Source organism: Vulpes vulpes, chromosome 8 (genome assembly GCF_048418805.1).
Source record: "Vulpes vulpes isolate BD-2025 chromosome 8, VulVul3, whole genome shotgun sequence".
In the NCBI taxonomy this organism is placed as follows: Eukaryota; Metazoa; Chordata; class Mammalia; order Carnivora; family Canidae; genus Vulpes; species Vulpes vulpes.
In genome coordinates, this window is record NC_132787.1 from 37,648,316 (window position 1) to 37,670,252 (window position 21,937).

General features: G+C 57.1%; 3 protein-coding genes across 6 annotated transcripts in view; all 3 read right to left on the reverse strand.

Moving 5' to 3' along the window:
• Positions 1–136: 136 nt before the first annotated feature.
• On the reverse strand, positions 137–12,551 carry P3H3 (prolyl 3-hydroxylase 3). The gene is made up of 15 exons (XM_072766109.1): positions 11,996–12,551; positions 11,052–11,204; positions 10,531–10,729; positions 10,324–10,455; positions 9,714–9,850; positions 9,163–9,252; positions 7,506–7,558; positions 7,310–7,377; positions 7,070–7,194; positions 2,791–2,892; positions 2,285–2,435; positions 1,952–2,069; positions 1,795–1,870; positions 836–976; positions 137–685 (listed from the first exon to the last, which is right to left on the reverse strand). The coding sequence occupies exons 1-15, from the start codon at positions 12,488–12,490 to the stop codon at positions 515–517; spliced, it is 2,211 nt and encodes a 736-aa protein (XP_072622210.1). The 5' UTR covers positions 12,491–12,551; the 3' UTR covers positions 137–514.
• An 849-nt stretch (positions 12,552–13,400) lies between these two features.
• Positions 13,401–19,296, reverse strand: GPR162 (G protein-coupled receptor 162). The gene is made up of 5 exons (XM_072766114.1): positions 19,014–19,296; positions 16,147–17,443; positions 15,268–15,457; positions 14,481–14,638; positions 13,401–14,179 (listed from the first exon to the last, which is right to left on the reverse strand). The coding sequence occupies exons 2-5, from the start codon at positions 17,014–17,016 to the stop codon at positions 13,628–13,630; spliced, it is 1,770 nt and encodes a 589-aa protein (XP_072622215.1). The 5' UTR covers positions 17,017–17,443; positions 19,014–19,296; the 3' UTR covers positions 13,401–13,627.
• Positions 19,297–20,020: 724 nt separating this feature from the next.
• CD4 (CD4 molecule) overlaps positions 20,021–21,937 on the reverse strand; it is a 48,503-nt gene continuing 46,586 nt past the window's right edge. For 3 of the 4 annotated variants that reach the window (XM_025995312.2, XM_072766116.1, XM_072766115.1), the window contains exons 9-10: positions 21,867–21,934; positions 20,021–21,552 (exon numbers count right to left, since the gene is read on the reverse strand). In XM_025995312.2, coding sequence (XP_025851097.1) covers positions 21,522–21,552; positions 21,867–21,934 — 99 coding nt within the window. In that variant the 3' untranslated portion in view covers positions 20,021–21,521. The remainder of the gene's footprint in view (positions 21,553–21,866; positions 21,935–21,937) is intronic. The other variant, XR_012002967.1, reaches the window with a different exon arrangement.

Sequence of the window (21,937 nt, forward strand, 5' to 3'; positions counted from 1 at the left end):
AGCAGGTGGCCCAGATTTCCCTGACAAATCACGGGCTTTGAGTGGCCCCGCCTCTGGGAGGCCCAAAGACACCTGTCTCCTCCCAGGCCTGTCACAGCCACTCCCTGCAGCAGACACCACAGAAACTGTGATACACTTGACTGGGCCCTGGCTGAGGGATCTTCAGATGTTTATTACAAGCCGGGACAGGGCACTAGGGTTATCCTCCCTCTCATCTCCACATATGACACAGTCAGGCCCTATATTCCCTGCCATTTGTTTCCAGGGAGGTGTCCTTGGTCTGTCCTAGGGCTGGAGGTCCATCAACCAGGCCTGGTGAGCTCTAGGCTAGTCTGTGCAGTTATCCTCTGAGTCCAGGGCTGGACAGCCCTTGTGATCCCCAAGGTAGTAGGGGTGCAGGGGCAGAGAGCTCACTGTTCTGCTCCCATCACATGGGGGCCTCTCAGGGGTCCTGGCATCAATGTGGCGCTGCACAAGCCAAGTGGCCACATCCCCAAGATGCTGGCTCAGCCCCTCATAGTTCCTCTCGGACCCGAGGCAGTTTCCCAGTCTTGTCCTGGACCCGCTGCAGCCTGCGGCTGGGGGGTTCTGGGGAGGGGTCTCTGCTGGGCATTTCTTCCTCTTCTTCCTCCTCTTCCTCTTCCTCCTCTGGCTCCTTTAGCAGCTCTTTGGCTTCTGTCCACTCCTGAGGAGTAGGGAGGAGAGTCTGGCCCCATCCCCTACATCATCTGGGCCCGAGGACCCTCCCTAGGACCCTCCCTAGGACATCTCAGCCACCGCCCTCATCCTTCACACACCAGGAGGGACATCCCTTCCTCCTCCCACGCCTCCTCACCTGCTCCCTGTGCTCAGGCGCCCAGGTGTGCCACAGTGCCAGGGCGCAGCGCCGCCCGCGTGTCACAGCCCACACACCATGGGGATTCTCCCCACCGGAGCTGAAGGCCACAAGCCGTCCACAGCGAGGCCGAACCTGAGCCTAGGGGATGAGGGCAGCTTCAGCGCCATGGCCAGGTGCTCTTGGAGAACTTGGCCCTGACTCCCTATGGCCAGTGGCAGGCAGGTACACAAGCATTCAGCTCTTCTGCCCATCACTTCCCACTCCTTAATTCAGGGACCATGGATGGGGCAGTGGGGGGAAGGGGGGATGGGAAGTCAGCCTCAAGTTGGGGAGCACAGATGCCAGACTGAAGCTAGAGGAATCAGAGCTAAAGAAAAGGGGCCTCCTCACCCCCTGCCCAGGCCCTGACTTGTCCTACCCAACCCTTCAAACCCCAGGTGTGAAGCAATCCGAGGGTATGAATGCAGTACCACACTCTGGGTACTGGGGATAAGGATCTTGGGGACATTTTTGCACCTCAGGGAGGCCTTGGATTATCAGGAGCTGGTGGCAGTCAGCAGAGAAGGAGGTATCTGGGTAAGACAGAGCAGCACCTGATGCAAAATCACTGCCCCTCCCCTTCTGCCCAATTCTAGCTCCTGGTTTCTACCTGGAATAGGGCCTTGGGGACCTGTGCTTTCACCCATCCTCCTTGAGGGGGTGAGGCAAACACTGAAGGCAGGGTCTGGAGGGGCCACTTGAGATCTCCTGGGAAGATGTGATCAACCTCTGCTAGGAGAACCCCCAAAACCCAAACAAGGAGTAAAGAGGGCTGGGAGACCAGGAAAGGAAAGGGTAAATGCTCCCCCACCCCCCATTTCCCTGCATTTGCCTCTGCGAAGCTTCTATTTTGAATTCAGAGCCCACAGCTGGGCTCCCTGCCCACCCCCACCCCTCACCCCCCTACCCCCACTTACTGTGACTGTGAGGGCATTGGGCTCTGTGAAGAACAGGTCCCCACCGTGGAAGTCATCGTTGAGGTAGAGGAGCCCACTGCAAAGGGAGGAAGTGGCAGGCAGTGAGACCCCAGCCCAGGTCCACCTGCCTGACCCCTGGGGTGGGAGTGCTGCCCACCTGTAGTCCCGATAGGTATAGGCTGGGGGCTCCCGCCAGCACTCCCCCGTGTCAGGGTCCAGGACACAATTGTCTGCATGCACCGGGTGACTCAGGTCCATGCGCTGGTCCTGCTCTCCTGGGAAGCAAAGGGACGTGGTGAATGCACCTGTGCCCATCCGCTGCCACCCATCCTCGCCCCGCAGCTTTGGGGGATCATGGCTGGGCTGAGGAGCTAGGCCCTCATCCGGGCAGGAGAGTCAGGAGCCCACAGAGTCTGGGGATGCTAAGAGTGTCCAGTGCCCGACCGGGGCGCAAGATTGGGGAGGCACAACTAGGGTCCCTGGCAGTCACCTTCTATGGCGCTACGGCACACCAGCTGCGTGAAGGAGAGATGCAAGGGCCGCTCCGGGGAGAAGTAAGCCTGTGTCAAGGTCCTCACACGCTCGCTCACCTCCAGAAGCAGCTTAGCCCCCTGACTGCCCACGGCTCCAGCGTGTGCCAGCTGCAAGCCCGGAGAGAAAGGATGGGAAAGGAGGGGGCAATGGAAGGGTGGCCCTGCCCCAGCCCCTGCCCTACTTCCATGCCCTCCACCCACGGCTTTGGTCTCAGCAGCCAGCTCTGTCCTGCTCCTTCCCATTGGCTCTGTGACCATAACCCAGGTTCTGATGTCTTAGAACACTTCCCCTCCTGCCTCCCTCAACTCTAGGGGGGTGGTGAAGGGTGGTTGGGGGCCCTCGGGTGTTCTCAGTCCCAGGAGACCCCTCCATGGGAGAGGCCCAGGCCTGGGCACCCAGCCTCCTGCGTGCCCTCTCCTCTGATTCTGGGCATCAGACCAGGGCACGGGGGCCTCCTCTTACCTGTGCAGCCTTGAGCACCGTGAGCCCCTCGAAGCGTTCATGGGGGCTGTGAGGGGAGCGGCGGCCTCGATAGCCAGATCTGGCTCCAGCCTCAGTGGCATCCTATGGAGGGAGAGAGTTGGCTGTGGAGTCTCACTCCCTAGGCCCCAGGCCATGCCCCACCTCCCTACCCACAGGGCTACAAGACCCTCCTCCAATCCTCCCTCTCCACAAAAGAGGCTAGCAGCCTGCAGGGTCCTCTGGTGACTCCTGTTCCCTGAGCTGCTGCCCCTTCCCACAGAACCACTGTCTTCAGGTCTATATCATCACTTTCTGATAAAGATCTGGAATTCCACCAGCCAAGGGGGTTATGCCCAGAGCTCTGAAGAGCCTCCTACAGTGGAGAAGGGGCCTCTGAGAGGGCAAGGGTGGTTAGAGAAGGGGGGGCAGGAAGGGCTCGCTCATTTGTTTCTGATGAGCCAAGGATAGAGGAGTCTTTCCAGAACCAGGGTCCGAGTAGCAAGTTGGATAATCAAGGCCGGGTCCTGGGCAGCTCGAGGTGGGGAGACAGCATCAGCTGAGGGGCCTCTCTCTGACACCCTTGACACACTCCTGGAGGATGTGGGAACCCTGGTGCTGAGCCCCAACTACTCCACCACCTACCTGAGTCTTATTCCCCGGGGGGCTCCTGGTATCTGGATGTCGCTTTCCTGACATCTATTCTTTTGGCAGCTTTTTGCCACCACTACCCAGTTACCCTGTATATAAACCCCATCTCTGAGAGACCACATACTCACCCAAGCCATCTAACCTCCCCTTCTGGTATGTATTCATTTGACAAATTTGTACTGAGCACTTCCTATATGCCAGGCACTGTTATAGGCACTGAGGACACACCCGTGGACATGAAAAGTTCCCTGCTCTCATGCGGTTTGTTTGTTTATTTTAAAATATTTATTTATTCATGAGAGACACAGAGAGAGAGGCAAAGACACAGGCAGAGGGAGAAGCAGGCTCCCTGTGGGGAGCCCGATGTGGGACTCGATCCCAGGACCCCAGGATCATGACTTGAGTCAAAGGCAGATGCTCAACCACAGAGCCACCCAGGTGCCCCTATAATGCCCCTATATTTTGAGTAAATAAACAAACCAACCAACCAGATCAATTCAGATGGTGATAAGTGATATAAAGAAAATTATAACAGGGCTACAACCTTGAGAGTGCCCAGGCAGTGGTTAGGGGGTAGCAAATTGTTGAGTGAGGTGACATTTAAATTGAAAGCAGGGGTGCCTGGGTGGCTCAGTGGTTGAGCGCCTGCCTTGGGCCCAGGGCATGATCCTGGAGACCTGGGATCAAGTCCCACGTCGGGCTCCCTGCATGGAGCCTGTTTCTCTCTATGCCTATGTCTCTGCCTCTCTCTCTCTCTGTGTCTCTCATGAATAAATAAATAAAATCTTTAAAAAAAATAAATAAACTGAAAGCAAATGATATGAAGGAGCCGCTTGAATATGTGAAAGAAAAAAATGTTCCAGGCAGTAGAAATAGCAAGTGCAAAGGTCCTGAAACCAGAGTGAATTTAGTGTGATGGAGGAATAGAAAGAAGGGCTGATACTTGAGAGTTATCCCTGACTCTATCCTTTCATCCATCGTCTTCCACATAGATTTAGTCCTGAACTTCTCTAGCTTTTTTTTTTTTTTTTTTAAGATTTCATTTATTTATTCATGAGAGACACAGAGAGATGCAGAGAGAGAGGCAGAGACACAGGCAGAGGGAGAAGCAGGCTCCATGCAGGGAGCCCGACGTGGGACTCAATCCCGAGTCTCCAGGATCACACCCTGAGCTGAAGGCGGCGCTAAACCGCTGAGCCACCCAGGCTGCCCTGAACTTCTCTATTTTTGATTTTCTAGATAGTTCTCATCTGTCCCCCTCTCTTCATTTCCTAGAAACGAGGATCTAACCTAAGGCAGTGGCACTCTTGCATCATCCCAGAAGCTTCCCCTCCTTCCTTTCATCTCCCAGTGCATTCTCCACAGTTCCACTAGAGGGATCTACCAGTTCTGGAGGATGGTGACTCCAGACCCAGCTCCTGCTAATGCATGGGGACAGAAAAGCTAACCTCTCTTTATATTCTCCGATAAGCTGTCCACCAGTGACAAACCCCTTGGCAGGGTACAGAAGGCCCTTCGTCATCTCTCCTGTGTCTCCACCTCTGGCTTCTCTCTGTTACCTCTTCTGGATAACATACATCTTGATGACATAATGACAGCTAATTCTGAGCACTTTTTTTTTAAGGTTTTTTTTTTTTTAAGATTTTATTTATTTATTCATGAGAGAGACACACACACACACAGAGAGGCAGAGACACAGGCAGAGAGAGGCAGGCTCCATGCAGGGAGCCCGACGTGGGACTCGATCCCGGGTCTCCAGGATCACACCCTGGGCCGAAGGCAGCACTAAACCGCTAAGCTACCCGGGCTGCCCCTGAGCACTTTTTATATTCTTCCAACAGCTTTACCATGTACTACCTTGGTCCTCACAACAACTCTAAAAGAACCCACTGTATTTAGGCCCATTTTACAGATGAGGGAACAAGGCTCAGAGACATTAAAATACATTGCACGAGGTCACCCAGCTAATTGCCGTTGGGGCTGGCCCATGCTCTTAACTCCTGTGCTCTACTGAACTTGCCAGACTACCCCCTTATTCTCCTTCCTTATGACCTGGCTTTCCTCCCCTTCTCTGCCTTAATTTATCCTTAAGACTGAGCTCAAGAGGCGCCTGGGTGGCTCAGTCAGTTAAGTGTCTGCTTTCATGGGATCCCTGGGTGGCTCAGCGGTTTAGCACCTGCTAACCCCAAGATCAAGAACTGCTTACCACACCAGCCAGGTTCCCCAAACCTTACTATACTTGCTTATTAGTTCCAGGAGGGTTTTTTTTGATCAATTCTTTCAGATTCCCCACATAAATGATTATGTCATCTACAAAGACAGTTTGATGTCTTTGTTCCCAATCTGTAAATGTTTTATTTTCTTCTTAAATTTTTATTTTATTTTAGGGCAGCCCGGGTGGCTCAGCGGTTCAGCGCCGCCTTTGGCCCAGGGCGTGATCCTGGAGTCCCGGGATCGAGTCCTACGTCGGGCTCCCAGCATGGAGCCTGCTTCTCCCTCCTCCTGTGTCTCTGCCTCTCTCTCTCTCTGTCTATCATGAATAAATAAATAAATAAATCTTTAAAAAAGAAAAGTGTCTGCTTTCAGCTCAGGTCATGATCCCTGAGTCCTGGGATGGAGCCCTCAGTCCAGCTCCTAGCTCAGCTAGGAGTCTATTTCTCCCTCTGCCCCTCCCTACTGCTCATGCACTCTCTCTCTCACTTTCACATAAATAAATAAAATAGTTTCTTTTTTAAAAAAAGACTGAGCTCAAGTGCTCCCCCATAAGCCTTGGTATTTGGTGCTTCTATTTGGACGGGTACATGCTTCTTGTTAGCAAACTTAACCACTCGCTCTAATTAGGTGTCTCCATGTCTGATTCCTTCTCTATATGTGAGCTCCTGAATGCACATCTATGTTGTGTTTCCTCTCCCTGGAACCTAGTAGTTCTAAGTATGCAGCAGATACTCAGTAAGTGTATACAGAAGGAATGTTAACCTAGAATGAAGATGGAAGCTTCCCAAAATGGCAGACTCAACCTGGTGAATATGGATCATTCAACCCAAACTAGCAGGGGATGCAACAGGTGGGGAAAGAGGCCTATGTGTCCGCTAAGCCACTGGCCAAGCCGATAATTTTTTTTTTTTTTAATTTATGATAGTCACAGAGAGAGAGAGAGAGAGAGAGAGAGAGAGAGGCAGAGACATAGGCAGAGGGAGAAGCAGGCTCCATGCACCGGGAGCCCGATGTGGGATTTGATCCTGGGTCTCCAGGATCGCCCCCTGGGCTAAAGGCAGGCGCCAAACCGCTGAGCCACCCAGGGATCCCGATTTTTTATTTTTTATTTTTTATTTTATTTATTTATTTTTGCCAAGCCGATAATTAAACTCTTGGCTAACCAAGGAAACCTCACCTGCACACTCACCCTTTTTTATGCCTTTGCAGGTTTTTTTGTTTTGTTCTTCCCATCAATTTCTAGTAAAATTCCTTTGTAAAGAGTGTCCATCAACCCCATGTTGAGAAGAACAGGACTTGTCCACAGCAGTGAGGTGGGGGCAAGTGCAGTGCCCGCTGGAGAACCAGAGAGGGCAGAACAGGGGCAGGCGGGGCTGCGCCTGAGGTCCCTAACTAGCCACCTACTCACAGGGCTTACCTTGGCCAGCTGCAGTAGCACCCCACACTCGGCAGGGGTGAGCAGCCCGTCCAACACCACACGCTCTGACCCATTCAGCTGTCTTGCGTCATGGGTTAGGGTTACCCCCTCCAGGAGGAGCACATCTGCAGGGGAAGGACAGGGAAGGGGGTGTTGAGCACCCCTTGAGGGCAAGCCCAGCTGCAGCTGGCAGCCCCCAGACTCTCTGCATTCCTGCTTCCTGCTCTCCTAGGAACCTACCCTTCCAGTGAGTCAAGGGCTTCGGCTGTGGCGGCTCATGGTCCCAAGGCCTCTTCTCTTGATCCTCTCTCAGGGGTGAGAGATGTGCTCAGCGTATGTGCAGGCCAGTCCAGACCCATCTTCCCCAGACCTCCCAGGACCCCTCCCTCACCTTCCAGCTCAGGCCAGGCCCCTCCTACCACAGGGCATCACCTACCTGAGCTTTTCTCTGAGCACCTCAGGGATGACAGCTGCTGGGGTCCAGGGATCCTGGGAGAGTCAGGAAAAGCACCATGACCCACTAAGTCCAGCCTGAGTCCCTGACATTAGACTCTCAACTACCAAATTAAGGTCCTTCTGCTTCCAGAGTGGAAGGCAGAGGTGGGAGAAGCCCTGGACTCATGCTCGGGAGCTCTGGGAACTGGGCCAGACTACCACAATTCACACAGCACTATTTGTTAGGCACTATTCTAGCAGCTTTTTTTTTTTTTTTTAAGATTTGATTTTTTAAAATTAATTACTTTATTTATGATAGTCATCACACAGAGAGAGAGAGAGAGGCAGAGACATAAGCAGGCTCCATGCACCGGGAGCCCGATGTGGGATTTGATCCCAGGTCTCCAGGATCGTGCCCTGGGTCAAAGGCAGGCGCCAAACCGCTGCGCCACCCAGGGATTCCTATTCTAGCAGCTTTATCTACAGAAGTGGAATACGTGGAGCTTTATCATGTAATGTTCACAATAGTCCTATGGAACACATTGTATGAATGTGCCCATTTTGCAATTGAAGACTCTAAGACACAGACAGGTAAAGTAACATGCCCCAGGTCACATAGCTAGTAAGTGACAGAGTTGGGATTCAAACTAGCTTGCGAGGGGCACCTGGTGGCTCAGTTGTAGAGCGTGTGACTCTTGCTCTTAGGATCATGAGTTCCAGCCCCATGTTGGATATGGAGCCTACTTAACACACACACACACACACACACACACACACACACAATAAACTAGCGTTGGAGCGATGCTTTGATCCAGCAGTTCTCAACCAGGGATTCTGCTCCCCAGGGGACATTAGGCAATGCCTGGAAACATTTTTGATTGTCCTGACTCAGAGAGTGCTATTGATATCTACTGGGTAGAGGCCAGGGAAGCTGCTGAACATCCCACAATGCCTAGGAAAGCCCCCTTCTTCTGCCCTACAAAGAATGACACTTCAAAAATGTCAATAGTGGGCAGCCCCGGTGGTGCAGCCCAGGGCGTGATCCTGGAGACCCTGGATCGAGTCAGAGTCATACGTCAGGCTCTCTGTATGATGCCTGCTTCTTCCTCTGCCTGTGTCTCTGCCTCTCCCTCTATCTGTCTCTATGAATAAATAAATAAAATCTTTAAAAAAATGTCAATAGTGCCAAGAAGGTGAAGAAAAAGATTTTTGTTATTGTCCTAGCAATGAACAAACCTCTGCCCTTTAGTTTCCTCTCATAACTACAACAAAAAGAACTGTAACAAAAGCAGCAGCAACAGAGCCTTCTCTACTGTGCAGCAAATGATACAGCTTCAGTAATTATGAGATAGGTGTGATGTGCCCATTTTACCAGTAAGGAAATTGAGGCTGAGGCAAGTGAAGGTCCAGAGCTTGTTTATGGCAGAGAAGAGACCAACACTCAGGCCTGTGTGACCCCAAAGTCGCCCTCTACTATAGGTACCTGCCCCTGCCCCTCAGAAACTGGGACTGCGGACTCCTCTCCAAGCTTCCCAGGGGTGTGGGAAATGGGAAGCCTTGTTGCAAACTGAAGTGACACAAATGTAGGGCATCATTGTTCTCTTCCTCTGGAGGCGGGAGCACTAAGGGGCCAGATGGAGACAAGGGGAGATATTCACCGGATCCTTGAAGCTGGCCCCCAGGTGCTCCATGGCATAGTAGAGCTGTCTCTTCTCCCCCAGGGATCGAAGGATGAAGTGCTGGATGTCCTGAGGTGGAGCAGGCAATAGGGAGGAAGGGGTGAGATGAGGAATAGAGTGAGGCAGGGAAGTGAAGGCTGGAAGAGGGCATGGCAGCCCCAGGTTCTAGGGGATAGCCTGCATGCTCCTAAACCTCTCCCTGTGCCTTTTGGTTCAACAACTTCAGGGCATCTTGGCTCAAAGGGGCGGGGGTGGGGTGGGGGGGAGGGGATTACCTATGCATGCAGGTGTCATAGGAGGGCACATAAGGGGGGAGCAAGTAGCGGGGAGGTGAAGGCAAAGGGGGTGTGGGCTGGCACTTGGACCCAGAAAGTAGAGTCTGCAGCAGGGAGCAGGAGGTGGAGGTAGGTCAGATGCTGGACTTGGGGTTGCCTATGGTGACTGGATAGGGGGTACAGAGTCCAGGTTTGCTTCTCAGGTATATTTGATTTAAGGTCACCTCACAAGGTAAGTATGGAGCAGGGGGCTACCTCTCTTGGCCCGAGGCCAGGTCTCGGCTCTCCCAGCTGGGTCTGGTACTCATTCAGGGCCTTCTTGGCAGCCTCATCCTCCGGGTAGAAGAGCAGAACACTCAGGACATTTTCCATAGCTTGGGACAGATTCCCCACTGAACAGACAGAGTGATAGGGTGGGGTGGGACATGGGGATTGAGGACGACAGCAATCCGTGGGCAGAGGCAGAGAAGACAGGCAGACAGGCAGAGCTGGAGAAGGTGGTCTCCCGCTGCCAAGCCACTCCAAAGCCCCCACCCCGCCCTGGTGGACCTGCTCATCCCTTGCTTCTTTCCAAAGCTCACTCAAACACACCTAAGCTGGATAGGCAGAGTTCAATGGGGAAGGAAGAGAGGAGGGAATTAAGAAAGGTGAGAAACAGCAAGGGCAGAAGGAGCCCCGTGACCCATCTCCTGAGCTTTCCACAGAGGTGCAAAGGGGAGCCAATGAGAATCCTCCTGCCCAGCAAAGGGATCCAGATAGACAGGAGGAATGGAGAGAGAGGGGACTCAGGACATCATCAGAGACAAACCTTCGCATCCCCTTTCCCACCCCAGTCACCCCCAGCACCCCATCTTCCCCAACTGACCCTGAGCATGGGCCTTGTGCAGCTGCCTCAGCAGGCTGGGGAGGAAGTCAGGGACGGGGAAGCTGCGGCCAGGACGCGTGGCTGTGTCTCCCACACAGCGCTGCCGACACTGCAGGACCCGAATCCAGTGCCCTTTAGACAACACACGTGAACCGTTCAGCTTGTGGCGCTCCTCTCCGTGGCACCCTGAACCCCCCAGCTCCTTACCTGCAATGATCTCATAGAGGCCTCCCTGGCTCCCAGCCCCTTCCTCCTCTTCCTCACTCTGCTGCTCCTCAGGTCCTTCACAGCCAGCCCGGCAGCTCTCCATCTGGGCCAGGCTCTCCTGCAGGGCCTCCTCCAGCCTGGGCAAAGCCAGCTCTGCCTCCTGGCGCCCCAGTAGCTCCAGGCCCTCATCATAGGCTGCCTGTCGGGGAGGGGAGTGAACAGTCACCTGGGATCCTGCAGGCAAGGTGCCAAACAAGATTGGGAGGTGGAAAGATGGGAAGGGGTGTTGCTCTCATTGGGGGCATGGACTTCAGGTCCCACTTTCACCTTGGGGAAGATAGGGTGGGCCTCAGGACCAGAATGGTAGAACATGGGACCTTAGTGATCCTCAGGAAGAAAACTAAGTCCCAGAGAGGGATTTTCCATCTGGGGTTACCGAGGACAGTACCCAGATCTTGTGAGGCCTGAGCCACACAGGTCCCAGTCCAGTAAGCCTGGTGTATTCCGCCAAAGTGTCTCACCCAGTGTGGTGGTGTCTCCAGGTCCCGGAAGCTCTGGGGCCGCACCCGAGACATGCGTCTGTACTTAGCCATGTCCTCCCGCATCTGCAAGTGTGTTGGGTTTGCTACAAAGAAGGTGTGTGCTGCCGCTGCTGCCAGGTCCAACTTCTTCAGCTGAGAAGCAGGAGGGAGCGGGGAGTCAGTGCCCTCAGGCAGGGGTGTCAGACCCTCTGCCTGCTCAACAGGCATCCCCCTCCCACACCTGGAACTACCCCAGAACCTTCTAGAAGATTTGTCAGTCAGAACTGCCCACCTCTCAACCTCCAGAGCCCCTAGAAACAGTGTGCCTCAGTTTGGGAGACAAGGCACAGGTGATGTCTAAATGACGTGGGGAAGAGGGGGAGACCAGAGGGACCAGCAAAACCCGCAGGTCTCTAGGACCCTGGGCAGAGGTGTGTGTGACCAGCAGCCACCCCCCCTCCCCCAGCCACGTAGGCAATAGCTACCGGACTGGTAGCTGCGCAGTGTCCACTGCCCTCCCCCCAGATGCCAGGCCTCGGCTCCTCAGCCTTGCCCCTGCCCCGCGAATGCTCACACTCAACACCTCTCCCCCCACCATGCTTCCTGTCCCGCGGCGGGGTCCCCCCATCCCCTCCGCTTCACTCTGCCCCCACGTCGGTCTCAGTAAGACCTAAGGTTTCAGGCCCCTTCCCTCCATCTCCGACCTACTTCCACCCTGCCTTGGGATCCCATGCAGCCCCGCTCCAGCTCTGTTCCCCCCTCCCTTAGGCTGTCCCTCGACGACCCCCGTGGGCACTTGACGCGGTTTTGATGGGACCGACTCCAAAGGAGACGTCGGCTGACCGCCCCCCGGGCCCCACCCGGAGTCCGGGGCGCCGGCCCTCCGCCCTCTCCCGGCGCGCTCCGAGTAGCTGCGCGGCGTGGGTCCGGCGGGGCTCCCGCACCTGGTAGTAGGCCCTCTGCAGGTAGTTGTAGGGCTCCCGGCGGCGGAAGGCGTCCCGCAGCGCGCCCCCCACGCGGAGCCGCGCCGCGCCCCCGGGGCCCAGCCTCCGCGCCCCGCACTGGGTCAGGCACTCGGCCCGGCGGAGCGCGGCGCGGAGCAGCAGGCGCTCCCAGGCCCCCTGCGCCCGGCCGGGCCCCGAGTCCGGCCCCGGGGCGTCGAGCGGCACCGCGGGGAGCGCGGCCCCCGGCTCCGCCGCGCAGAGCGCCCCGCAGTCCCGGCGCGCGCGGCCCAGCGCCGCCCGGCTCCGCAGCGCCTCCCGCAGCAGCGCCACGGCCGGCGCCCAAGCCCCGGCCGCGTAGGCGCGCAGACCGTCGGCGTAGAGCAAGTCGGGAGCCTGGGGGGGCGCCCCCGGGGACAGCGGGGCCAGGCCCGGGGGCTCGGGGGACCCCGGCGGGGGCAGCAGCAGTAGCAGCAGCAACCGGAGGAGCCGGAGCATGGTGCCAGGGGCGCCGGCCGGCTGCCGAAGCGGAATGCGGGAGCCGAGAGGGGGAGACAGGGAAGGGGGAAGGGGGAAGGGAGAGGGAGGGGAAAGGAAGAAGAGATGGAGAGGAGGGAGGAGAGGAAGAAAGAAGGAATGAGCCGGGCCTGGGAGAGCTGATGCGGCCCAGACTCAACCCTGGGAGAGGCCACATGAGAGCCAGAGACGTCAGGAAGCCTGGCAGAAAGTGGGGAAAGCAGTCTTCAAGACAAGGGACAGTGTGGGACAAGGAGAAACAGGCCCTGAGGAGCAGATGGCAAGCGGCAGGAAGCAGAGTAGGCTGGGGCTTTGGAAAACAGCCTGGGGAGCCTCTTAGGACCCTTGACTCCAATCCCTGAGGCCCATGGGGCCAGGGGAACCACTGGGGCTGTGTTCCCCTCTGCTCTGTCTGCACACCACAGGCACTCTTGAGTCCAGGACATGGATGGTGGATGCCTCCCACACACCTACCCACACACACTTTTGGAAAAAAGAGCTTTAGGTTGCAGCAGGGGATTCGGACATGTGACACCAAGTCAGGCCCAAGTCCTTTCCTGCCCAGAATGTGAGGTCTAGGTGGATTTGGGGGAAGGAGGAGAGTTGGGGCATGGCACATGGACTCGCACTCTGCAACAACTTCCACAAATCTGGACAGAGATCCTTCATACCCCAAACCAGTAAACTCAAGTGTCTCCCCATGCCCATGCCCAGCACAAGATGCTTTAATCAGCCTGTCCCTCTGTATGTCTTCGTGTTTGAGTTGGTCTTTGTCCAGGTGTATTTCTGTGCCGCTGTTCGTGGCCTCTGCTCTATGTTGTCTTCTGTGAGCCACCTCACCCCCAAGCCTCCCACCATACCCTCTGCCACCCAGGCACACTGGACACGGAGGTTTCCATGGTAACACTTCAGGCTTTAATACATTTTGCTAAGGATGATGGAAGGTGAGTAGGACATCTGGTCATTGAGATGGGAGGCAGCAGAGGGGTGGGGGGCCTCCAGGCCCCAGATCCAGTGCCCATCTCCATGGAGTCTGGAGGCAGCTGCCCTAGGCTCAGGGCCAGAAGTGGTATTACTCACTCTGGGCCCCTCCTCTGAGTCTTGCAGGCCCACGTGGGCTCACAGGGTCAGCTGGGGGAAGATGGGGTTACCTGGGCCCCAGGATCCTCCCCAAGGTCTTGCGTTCCCCTCACCCCCTGTCAGGGAACAGCGTCTCCCTGCACTTAACCCCAAAGGAAGTCCAACGGCTCTGCTGTCAGGGGACCCAAGGGAGAGCCTGCGGGGTGAGAGGCCCAGGGGTCTGGGCCGGCGAGGAGAGGGTCCTGGGGAAGCAGTCGGAGAAGGCAGAGGTGTCTCATCGATGAAGGTGGTGATCTCTTCCCGGAAGAAGCCAGGACCCCGTGGAGGTCCCCCACCTGACCCCAACACCCCACCCTCCAGGAACTGGCGAAGGCTAGCCAGCCCTCCACCTTCACCTTCCTCCTCATCCTCCTCATCCTCCAGCCTTTGCCTCCGACCCAGGTACTCAGGAGGGCCCCCCAGGGCTCGGCTCTGGGCTGGGAGGACCCGGATGTCATCAGAGGATGACCACTTATGCAGGATGGAGCCTGGTGCCCGAGGAGTAGAGAAGATGTTGGTCTCATCATGGGACAGACGGCGGGATAGAGGGACCTGGGAAGAGGAGCAGGTAGACACAGAGATGCTACAGGGACAAAGTGGGGGTAGAGGCAGGAACCAAAGTGGGGACTCTGCAAGATGGCTCCACCCCCTTAAGCTTTTGCAAAACATCTCTAATGGGCAAACCTGGTTCTGAGAGGTCTGAAGGGGAGCCTCTCTCACCACACCTTTCACCTACCCCTTAGGTGCCCTGCAGGCCAGGGCTAGGGAGTGGGGAGTCAGGATGGTTAGCAGAGACTGGAGACAAATAGTAAGGGGGTACCTAGAATAGGAGGTGCACTCCCTAGTTCCATACCTGTAAGTAGTGGACCCTCTCAAGAGGGGGAAAGAGCATGTGCCGTCCAGGCAGCAGCTTCACCTGGGAGGGGTCCCTGCTCCCTGGTCCTGTGGCACCGTTAGCATCAAAGCGAACTTTACACACTCGGCCATCTGCATAGTCATCACAGCCCCCGTCTAGGAGAGAAAAGGGGCAGGCTGGTTACAGGCAGGGAATACCCACTTCCCTCCCCACCCCCCTTTAAAACCTCCTGCCTCCTTTGTAAGCTTGGGTGCAGTGGGGTGTGGAATCCTTCTGTTCCCACTAGTCTGTAAGCTCCAAGAGGAAAAGCAAGAGTTTCTAACGTCTTTGCATTCAGAGTTAGGTCCCTAGGGCTTCATACATAAAGAGGCATTTATTGAAACAGTTAGAACCCCACCCAAGAACTGTCCCTCCAGGTGGGGGTCTCTCTTAGGGAGCTCAGCCTCCTCTTAGTTCCACAGCCTCCCTTTATAGTTGTGTTAGGGCTCTGGACTGTTTTTCGGGTACTCGGCCTGGAGAGTGGAGGCAGAGCTGGGTAGTGTGGGCTTCCAGAGGGAAACTGACACCGGGTGCACGGAGCCCTCGGTGCAGAAGGAAGCGGTGGGTGTACATGGGGTGCGTGATTAGGGAAAGGGGAACCCAGAGTCAGCTCAGGGCCGGCGCAGGTTCTGTCCAGGAGGGGGCACTCCAGAGCAGCCCGTCCCCACACAGAGAAGGGCCGGTGGAAAGGCGCAGAAAAGGGAGCCGAAGCCCGGGAACGCCAAAGCCCAGTCCTTCCTCTGACCGTCGTCGCCGTCCTCCTCGGACATGATGGCCACGCACTGCTCCCACACGGTGCGCACGTCGGCCCGGTAGCGCTCGCAGGACCAGATGAAGGAGGGCAGCAGCAGTGTCTGTGCCATGGAGCACCACAGCACAGCCAGCACCATCCACGGCGGAGCCGAGTCCGACTTAAGGGAGAAGAAGCTCACCACCTAGCGGGAGGATGGGGAATGGAAAGGCGCGGGGTCACGACCCAGCCGGCTCCCAGAGGTCCCACTTGGCCCCCCACCCAATATCCTAGTGCGGGGGAGGGGGTGCCGAAAAGGGATGGCCCAGTTCACAGAGGATCGTGATGGGGGCAGAGTTGGAAGGGGAGATGGGATGAACAGAGGGGAAGGGACTGATTCAGGGGAAGGTCCGGGGTAAGTACTGCAGACAAAGCCCTGACATCCAGAGGGACAGAACACTTGAACACAGAGAGAAATTCAGGAATCCGAACTAGCTGGGGATGCATAAAGCTGGGGTGGTGGGGTGAGCTCTCTGGGGTTGCCACCCTGGAGTGCTCAGGGACCCTGTGGGATGTCCTGAGACTGTTAGGGAATGGAGACTGGACTGGGCTGCTGGACAGTGGGCTGGGGGGCTTAAGTGTGGAGTCACAGGATAGATGGTGGAGCTGGAAGACAGGGAGTGGGGTTGAGTAGCAGAAGCTGGAAAGCAGATGACAAGACTGGAGGCAATGGGAACTGGGAGTTGGATGATAGGGATGGGGAGCTCACAGATGGGGGTGGGCAGAAGAGACGAAGGTGGATGGCAGAGTTGCTGTATGGCTAAAGGACTTGAAAGTCAAGCGATTGTGCTGGGGCCCGGACTAGGGAGAGCAGGTGGGGGACCCCAATCTCACCAAGATGGGCACCCCTGTGAGTGAGTCATAGAGAAAGACGATGGCGCTGACCAAGTTGGTGACCTGCAGGGATGTCTTGGCCGACTCAGAGCCATCCAGCGAGGACCGCCGCTTCCCTCTGGCATCCTCCACCACAATGGCTGGCACCTCAAAGGCTGGCCGGGTACCCAACCCCCCTGGCCCACCCCCCTTGGCACCACCCCCAGCCCCTGCTCTCGGGCCGCCCAGCCGAGCCCTCCGGGGCCTGGCCCACAATGTCTGGTAGAAGGTGATGGCCACACAGACCAGCCCCATGACAATGCCCCCAAGTAGCAAGAGGCTGAAGCACACGCCAAAGCCCAGGCCGATCTTGGAGACTATGAACTGGCAGCCACGGGCATAGTACCGCTCGCCATTGTTGTGCCAGCCAATGGAGGGTAGTGTGGAGAGGATGAAGCTGACCATCCAGATGCCCATGACAGCGTGCAGCGCCTGCTTCTTGGCGTTGCTAAGGCGGTAGTTGACAGGCCAACGCACCATCCACATGCGATGGTAGGAGAGTGAGGCGACTGTGAAGCAGGTGGCCAGGGCCAGGGTATAGTAGGTGGACACGAAGACCTTGCAGATGCTCTCGTTCCAGTCATAGTCGGAGGAAGCCTGGCGCCGTAGCTGCACCACAGCGAAGGTGGTGAGGGGCACAGCCGCCATGAGTATGTGTGTGCCCGCCAGGAAGCAGAGCAGCAACTCCAGCGGCTTGTGCTTCTGCTGCTTGGCCGAGATGCTGAGGATGATCCAGGCATTGGCCAGCAGCGCCAGGAGCCCACAGGCAAGCCAGGACAAGGCGTTTGAGCGCAGGGAGGCCTCCTCTGCCCCTGCTCCTCCCCGAGCCATCCTATCCCCGGCTCCCCCCACCCCCTTGAACTCCTGGGGGTGGGGGCTGGGTCTCACCCAGGAGCCCCACTCACACACACACCCATGATGCACACAATTCCTGCCCTGTGGTGAAGCAGGCCGCCTCTAGGCCTACCCAGCTGCTCAGCATTGCATGACTGACCCAGCTAAAGTCCGGTGTGGAGGGCAGGGGAGGAGACTGAGGGTCAGCAGAGGTGGTCCTCAGCCTCCATATCGGGTGGTGCCCTTCCTGAAGTATCTCTGTGGTCAATGAGGGAGGCAGGCTGACTGCTTTCCCAACTATGAGGCTGGCTGAGGAGCTTTGATCCCCATGCCGGGACTTCCAGGTCTCCTCTTCCTCTGGTTCTTGACCAGTCAAGGATCTTCTGGGCACCCCCAAGGGGTGTGGAGGGTTAGGCTCAGCCACCTGGACAAACAGCAAGGGAAAAATGACATGTGGGAGGGGGAGGGTAAAGGTAGGGCAGGCTGGTCTCTGACAGATTTCTCATGCCCCCTTCTCTCGAAATCATAGAAATAACGGATTACTAGGGGCCATGGGGCCATTCAGAACATTCTTCTGACTTCAATCAGATGGCCAGTCACAGCCCACACAGGTAGGAGACCTGCTTTCCAGACCTTGAGAAAGAAGGTATTCAGACCCCCATCTCCTATACTTTTTGGCCCTTTTTCGTCCTTCTGGCATTCCCAGGTCCCCTCTTCTTATAAACCCTGCTCAGTGCTATTCAACCCTTATCTTCACGTCCCCGAATCTCTCTCCAGAGCTACTGCTGGAGATGTAGGACTTGTTTCTTCTTGAGGGTTCGCAGTAAACTGGGATATGTAACCTATTCCAGCTCCTGGGCCCAGGGGTGTTGATGCTTAGCCCTATTTCCCCAAGCCTGCATGATTCCCCTTGAGCTCACTAGGGATCTGGGAAGATAGAAGAAAGGAGGCTGGGACCAAGGGAGGGGGGCTAGGGAACACGCAGGCGGGGAAACCACTGACATCAGAAGCATCCAGAAATGGAAAGATGGGGATCTAGGGGGAAGGAGGAGAGTTTGAGCAGAAGAGAAGAGGGGGCAAAGTGATAGTATCTGAAAATAGAAGGGAACCCCCAGAGACCCCTGGAGTGGAGGCTTGGGAGGGAGAGGGATTGTGTGGAGGGAGGGAGCAGGAAACAGGGAGGCTGAGAAGAAAAGCCAGATTTCAATAAGGTGCTGACTCCCCCTGGTGGACCTCCATTCTTTTCTCCCCTGCCCCAGCCTCAGTCTCCCTCTGCAGGGAGGGAGGAGAGTCCTGACTTGCCAGAAGCTGAGCTTCAGGGAGTCCTGGGGAGGGGGCTAAGAGGAAATCAGGTGAAACCCTGAACAGAGTGGAGGCAAGAAGGATGAGCTAACGGCTTTGGCTTTGGGGGGGGGGGTGTAAAAATGGGGCACAGTAGTGAGAAGGTCTGCTTTCTGTGGAAGACCCTCCGATCCTTGATCCTTGCCCTCCCAGAGAGGTCCTAGTCCGCCCCCCACCTTTGTTCCCTTCGGAGCCCAGTACACCCCAGTTGCCATGGCAATGGCCAGCCAGAGGGAGGTGGAAGGAATTGGTCAGCAGCGCCCCCCCCCACTACTCTCCTCTACAGCCTGGCACCCCTTCCCACCTACCCCCCCACCCCAGCCCCAGCGGGTGGGCTCGGGAAGAAAGAGATGGGGAGTCAGAGAGGGAGGGAGGCAGGAAGGATGTGAAGGACAGAGGGGAGGTGAAGGACAGAGGAAGGCGGGGGGTTTCTGGGGGACTCTGCCGCGGGCAGGGGTCCCTCGCCCTTCGGGGTGAAGGGGTCAGGTCAGGCGGCTCCTCCCTCCCGCCACCCACCCTATTCTCCCGGGCGGTGACAGCAGGTGGCTGGGGAGGAGGGGCCGGCCGGAGGGGAGAGGAGGCGGCCGGCGGCGGCGGCGTGGGGGAGGCGGGAGGGGGCCGCGGGGCCGGGGCCGGGGCCGGGGTCGTCTTACCTCTGGCCGCGCCCGGCACTGCCGTGGAGACCGCGCTCCCGACGCGGCTCGCCCGGGCGCCCGCCGCCCGCCGGCTCCGGCTCCGGCTCGCCCGCCCTCCTCCTTCCCTCCCTCTTCCCTCCGGGCCTCCCTCCCCCGCGGTCCCGGCCTCCGGGGCTCGGGCCGCCGCTCCCCCGGGCTCTGCCCCCGGCCGCCCCGCGCTGTCGGAGCCCCGCGCCGAGAGCCCCAGGGCGGGGGCCGGCGGGAGCGGCTCGGGGGGCGCGGGGGCGAGTGCGGGGCGGGGAACCGGACGGCGGCGACTTGGAGGGGGAGGGGCAGCGAAGGCGCCGGCAGGGAGGGGGCGAGGACGCTGGCTGGGAACCGGCTTCATTGGTGAGACGGTTCGTGTCCTGCCCCCACCCCACCCCGCTTTCCGACACGAACACAAGCTTCGGAGGCAGCTGGTGGTGTTCGGGGAGGAGGAAGCGTGTGTCACTGTGTGTATCCGCGAGGGCTGCGCCCGGCGTGTAGCCCGGAGGGACAGTGCTGGAGGTTGTGAGGACGCTGGGGCTGCTGGGGGACGGGGGGCACAGGTCTGTAAGAATGCACCCCCCAACACACACGCGCATCGCTTCCTCCTCCTGGAACACAAACTCACACTTCTGTTGGGGATGCACACAATTGGCAGGCACACATTACAGTTTCTCTTGGTCCCTTTTCCACCATACACATACGTGTACGTGTGTAGCACACACAACCTTGCAGCCTCTCCCTCAGTACATGAGCGGGGCCTGACTAGGAATCTGGGCTTCCTGCAAGCACACCCGGCCCCCGTGGGGTGGGCAGGTGGGTGATCAGCCTCCCGGGAATGTTTCTTTCTCCAGGGAAGCTTCGTCTCCTTCCCCTGGCAAGCCTGGCAACCTCTTCTCTGGGTCTGATCCCAGAGATCAGAAGATCCGGGTCCCGGGAGAAGAGTCTGTCTGCCTGTCTCTCTCACATACACACATGTACACACGAAGGAGAGCATCTTCTTGACAGTAAGTTTATTGTATTCTTCTGTCAGCTCAGGGAGGCAGGGGCGGGAGTGGGCAGCAATGCGGAGCCAGCAGTGGGGAGTCCTGGCAGCAACTGGGTGTTCTTCCTGGAAGGGGCAAGCTGGAAAGAGAAGACTCCTCGGGGAAAGGCGGTAGGGACTGAGACAGATGGTGAGAAAGGGAAGGAAGGAGAGGCAGAGGAGCCCGCGGATCCTGAGAGAAATGGATCAAGAAGAGGAGGAAGAATAATTGTAACCCCAATTTTCCTGTATCCTGAATGGTTTTGGGGGGGAAATGAAGGAAAGTACAGGGCAGTGGCACTGAAGCCCAGCATGGTCAATCCTTCATAGGAGGTCCCCTCAGAGGGTTCCCTCTCCAGCCAACTTCCCACCCCCTCTCCCTGGCAAAGCTCACCTTCCAGAAGGTTCTGCAACAGGGTGAGTGGTAGGTCACTGGGCACTCTCCCACAGGGCCTGTGCTCCCAGCCTGTGCTCTGATTAGGAGAATTGGCAGCTTTGTCCTCTGGTAACATGATTCTGCCACCAGCAGGTGATAGAGCAGGGATTTTAGGCAGGGAAGTCTTCTTCTGTGTTCCTGAACTCTCTGAGGCAGGCCCTGCCTGGGGTGGGGTGCCCTTATGAATCCAGGGGTAAGGACTAGGCATCAGTGACTAATCAGCTGCAGAGATCTGTGGGATTCTTGTCTCTGTGTTCGGGATAGAGCCCTGGAACTAGGGGTTAAGAGACCTGGGCTAGTCCTGACACTGGCACTTCCTAGCTGTGTGACCTTGGGCAATCATCTGACCCCTCCTAGTTCCATTTCTGATCTATAAATTGGAGATACTAGTCTTGGTCCTGACACTACTGCTCTGTAAGATTTTCTTAAGGTTTAAACAAACAAAGGATGCGAAACTGGCTCTGAAATTGAGTGGTCCTGTTTGGGTGACAAGGAATTGTGTCTGTGTACAAGTGTGGGCTCTGTACATGGGTGTGTGTCCAGGGCTGCCTGTTTGTGCACATGTCAGGATGTGAGTCTATGCCCTGCCGACACAGAGTGAGAAGTGGGCAGGATGGAGCAGTGGAGGCTGGCAGTCAGGAGCCTTTTGATCTGGATCTACCCTCGACTGGCTGTGTCCCAAGGTCCTTCCAGTAATAGGACAGTCCTGTGCTTCATGTTTCAGACAGCCTGCCTTGCCCTCCAAGCCAGGCAGGGCTGGTCCCGCATGATTCCCTGGGATCAGGGGGCAGTGGGGGAGAGAGTTGGGAAAAAGTCACCCATAGGGCTAGGCTTGATGCAAAGGAAACGGGGAAGAAATGGCATAAGACTCTGCAAGAGGAGGACCAATGGCTAAGTGTGAATAAGGAGAGCTGGAGAGGGCTGGAAGTGCTGGGGTCTGCTACATTCATCTGGTCCGCAGGCCCAGAAGCCCAGCAGGAAAGGCAGGGGAAGACAGCTGGTGAGCTTGCAAGCCGGAAGCTCCACCTGGCCCCGCGCCTCAAATGAGACTACATGTCTTCTGGATCCGGCTGAAGGACAAGGAAGAGCAAGTTTATTCTTCTCCAAATCAGTTTGCATCCTCGAAGCTCCATGTCTCCCAGACCACTCTCTCCCTTCTTGGGCAGTGGTGGTCTGTCTCTGGGCCATAGCTGCTGGGTGGCACCCAGAAATATCCCAGGCCTGCTGCCCCCTCACCTCTGCTCTCCGCCTTCTTCCTGCTTCCTACCTCCTCAACCACCCAACCTTTGCACCCTTCTTTGCCCTCCACCACCTTCCTTGAGCACCCACTTTCTTACTTCCATCCTATAACCCCGCCCCCCACCTCTCCCCACCAATTCCTTACTGGGAGCACTGGCAGGTCTTCTTCTCACTGAGGAGTCTCTTGATCTGAGACATCCGCTCTGCCTGGCGCTG

Excerpts from the sequence above, each read along its gene's own strand:
- P3H3 (XM_072766109.1), bottom strand. The coding sequence starts at position 12,490 with ATGCTCCGGCTCCTCCGGTTGCTGCTGCTACTGCTGCTGCCCCCGCCG. Across the intron at positions 7,195-7,309 it reads GCCCTTGACTCACTGGAAGG|ATGTGCTCCTCCTGGAGGGG; the intron begins GTAGGTTCCTAG and ends CTTCCCCTGCAG. Across the intron at positions 2,070-2,284 it reads GTGCCGTAGCGCCATAGAAG|GAGAGCAGGACCAGCGCATG; the intron begins GTGACTGCCAGG and ends TTTGCTTCCCAG.
- GPR162 (XM_072766114.1), bottom strand. The coding sequence starts at position 17,016 with ATGGCTCGGGGAGGAGCAGGGGCAGAGGAGGCCTCCCTGCGCTCAAAC. Across the intron at positions 14,639-15,267 it reads CGAGGAGGACGGCGACGACG|ACGGGGGCTGTGATGACTAT; the intron begins GTCAGAGGAAGG and ends TTTCTCTCCTAG. Across the intron at positions 14,180-14,480 it reads AGAGGGTCCACTACTTACAG|GTCCCTCTATCCCGCCGTCT; the intron begins GTATGGAACTAG and ends TCCTCTTCCCAG.